The sequence below is a fragment of the Etheostoma spectabile genome, chromosome 1, assembly GCF_008692095.1.
Source record: "Etheostoma spectabile isolate EspeVRDwgs_2016 chromosome 1, UIUC_Espe_1.0, whole genome shotgun sequence".
Lineage (NCBI taxonomy): Eukaryota > Metazoa > Chordata > Actinopteri > Perciformes > Percidae > Etheostoma > Etheostoma spectabile.
In genome coordinates this window covers 31180109-31180491 of record NC_045733.1, presented here as the reverse complement: position 1 = coordinate 31180491, position 383 = coordinate 31180109, and the positions used below count along the sequence as shown (strand labels likewise).

At 37.1% G+C, this 383-nt stretch overlaps 1 protein-coding gene across 1 annotated transcript in view; it reads left to right on the top strand.

Moving 5' to 3' along the window:
* LOC116688077 (high choriolytic enzyme 1) overlaps nucleotides 1-383 on the top strand; it is a 9900-nt gene that overhangs the window by 3477 nt on the left and 6040 nt on the right. Inside the window, exon 4 of the mRNA XM_032513879.1 lies at nucleotides 317-367. Coding sequence (XP_032369770.1) covers nucleotides 317-367 — 51 coding nt within the window. The remainder of the gene's footprint in view (nucleotides 1-316; nucleotides 368-383) is intronic.

Here is a 383-nt window from a genome sequence, read left to right as displayed (position 1 = left end):
GAAGAGAGAGAGTTTTCATATCAGGCTGTGAAACAGGATGCTGTGAAATGTCATCATGTTTTGCAAAACATATCATGGTAAGGATTTTTTTCAGGGCTTTATGTCAACATAACTGAGTGAGAACTATATGAGACATGCAAAATACAGTCAAATATGTTGGACTTTGATTAAATAAAAGCATGTCAATACACTCTACATGTCTGGCCCCTGATGTGACTCTTATTCCAGTGTTGGGCCTAAAGTGACTTGATTCACATCTGACATGTAAATAATGAAGATTGCATGTAAGTAATCAGTTTTCTCCGTTTGCTTCCAGAAGAGTCGACGGACGTCTCTAAAACCATCGAGAAAGCTAATGCTGGCATAAGTAAGATTTATAACAA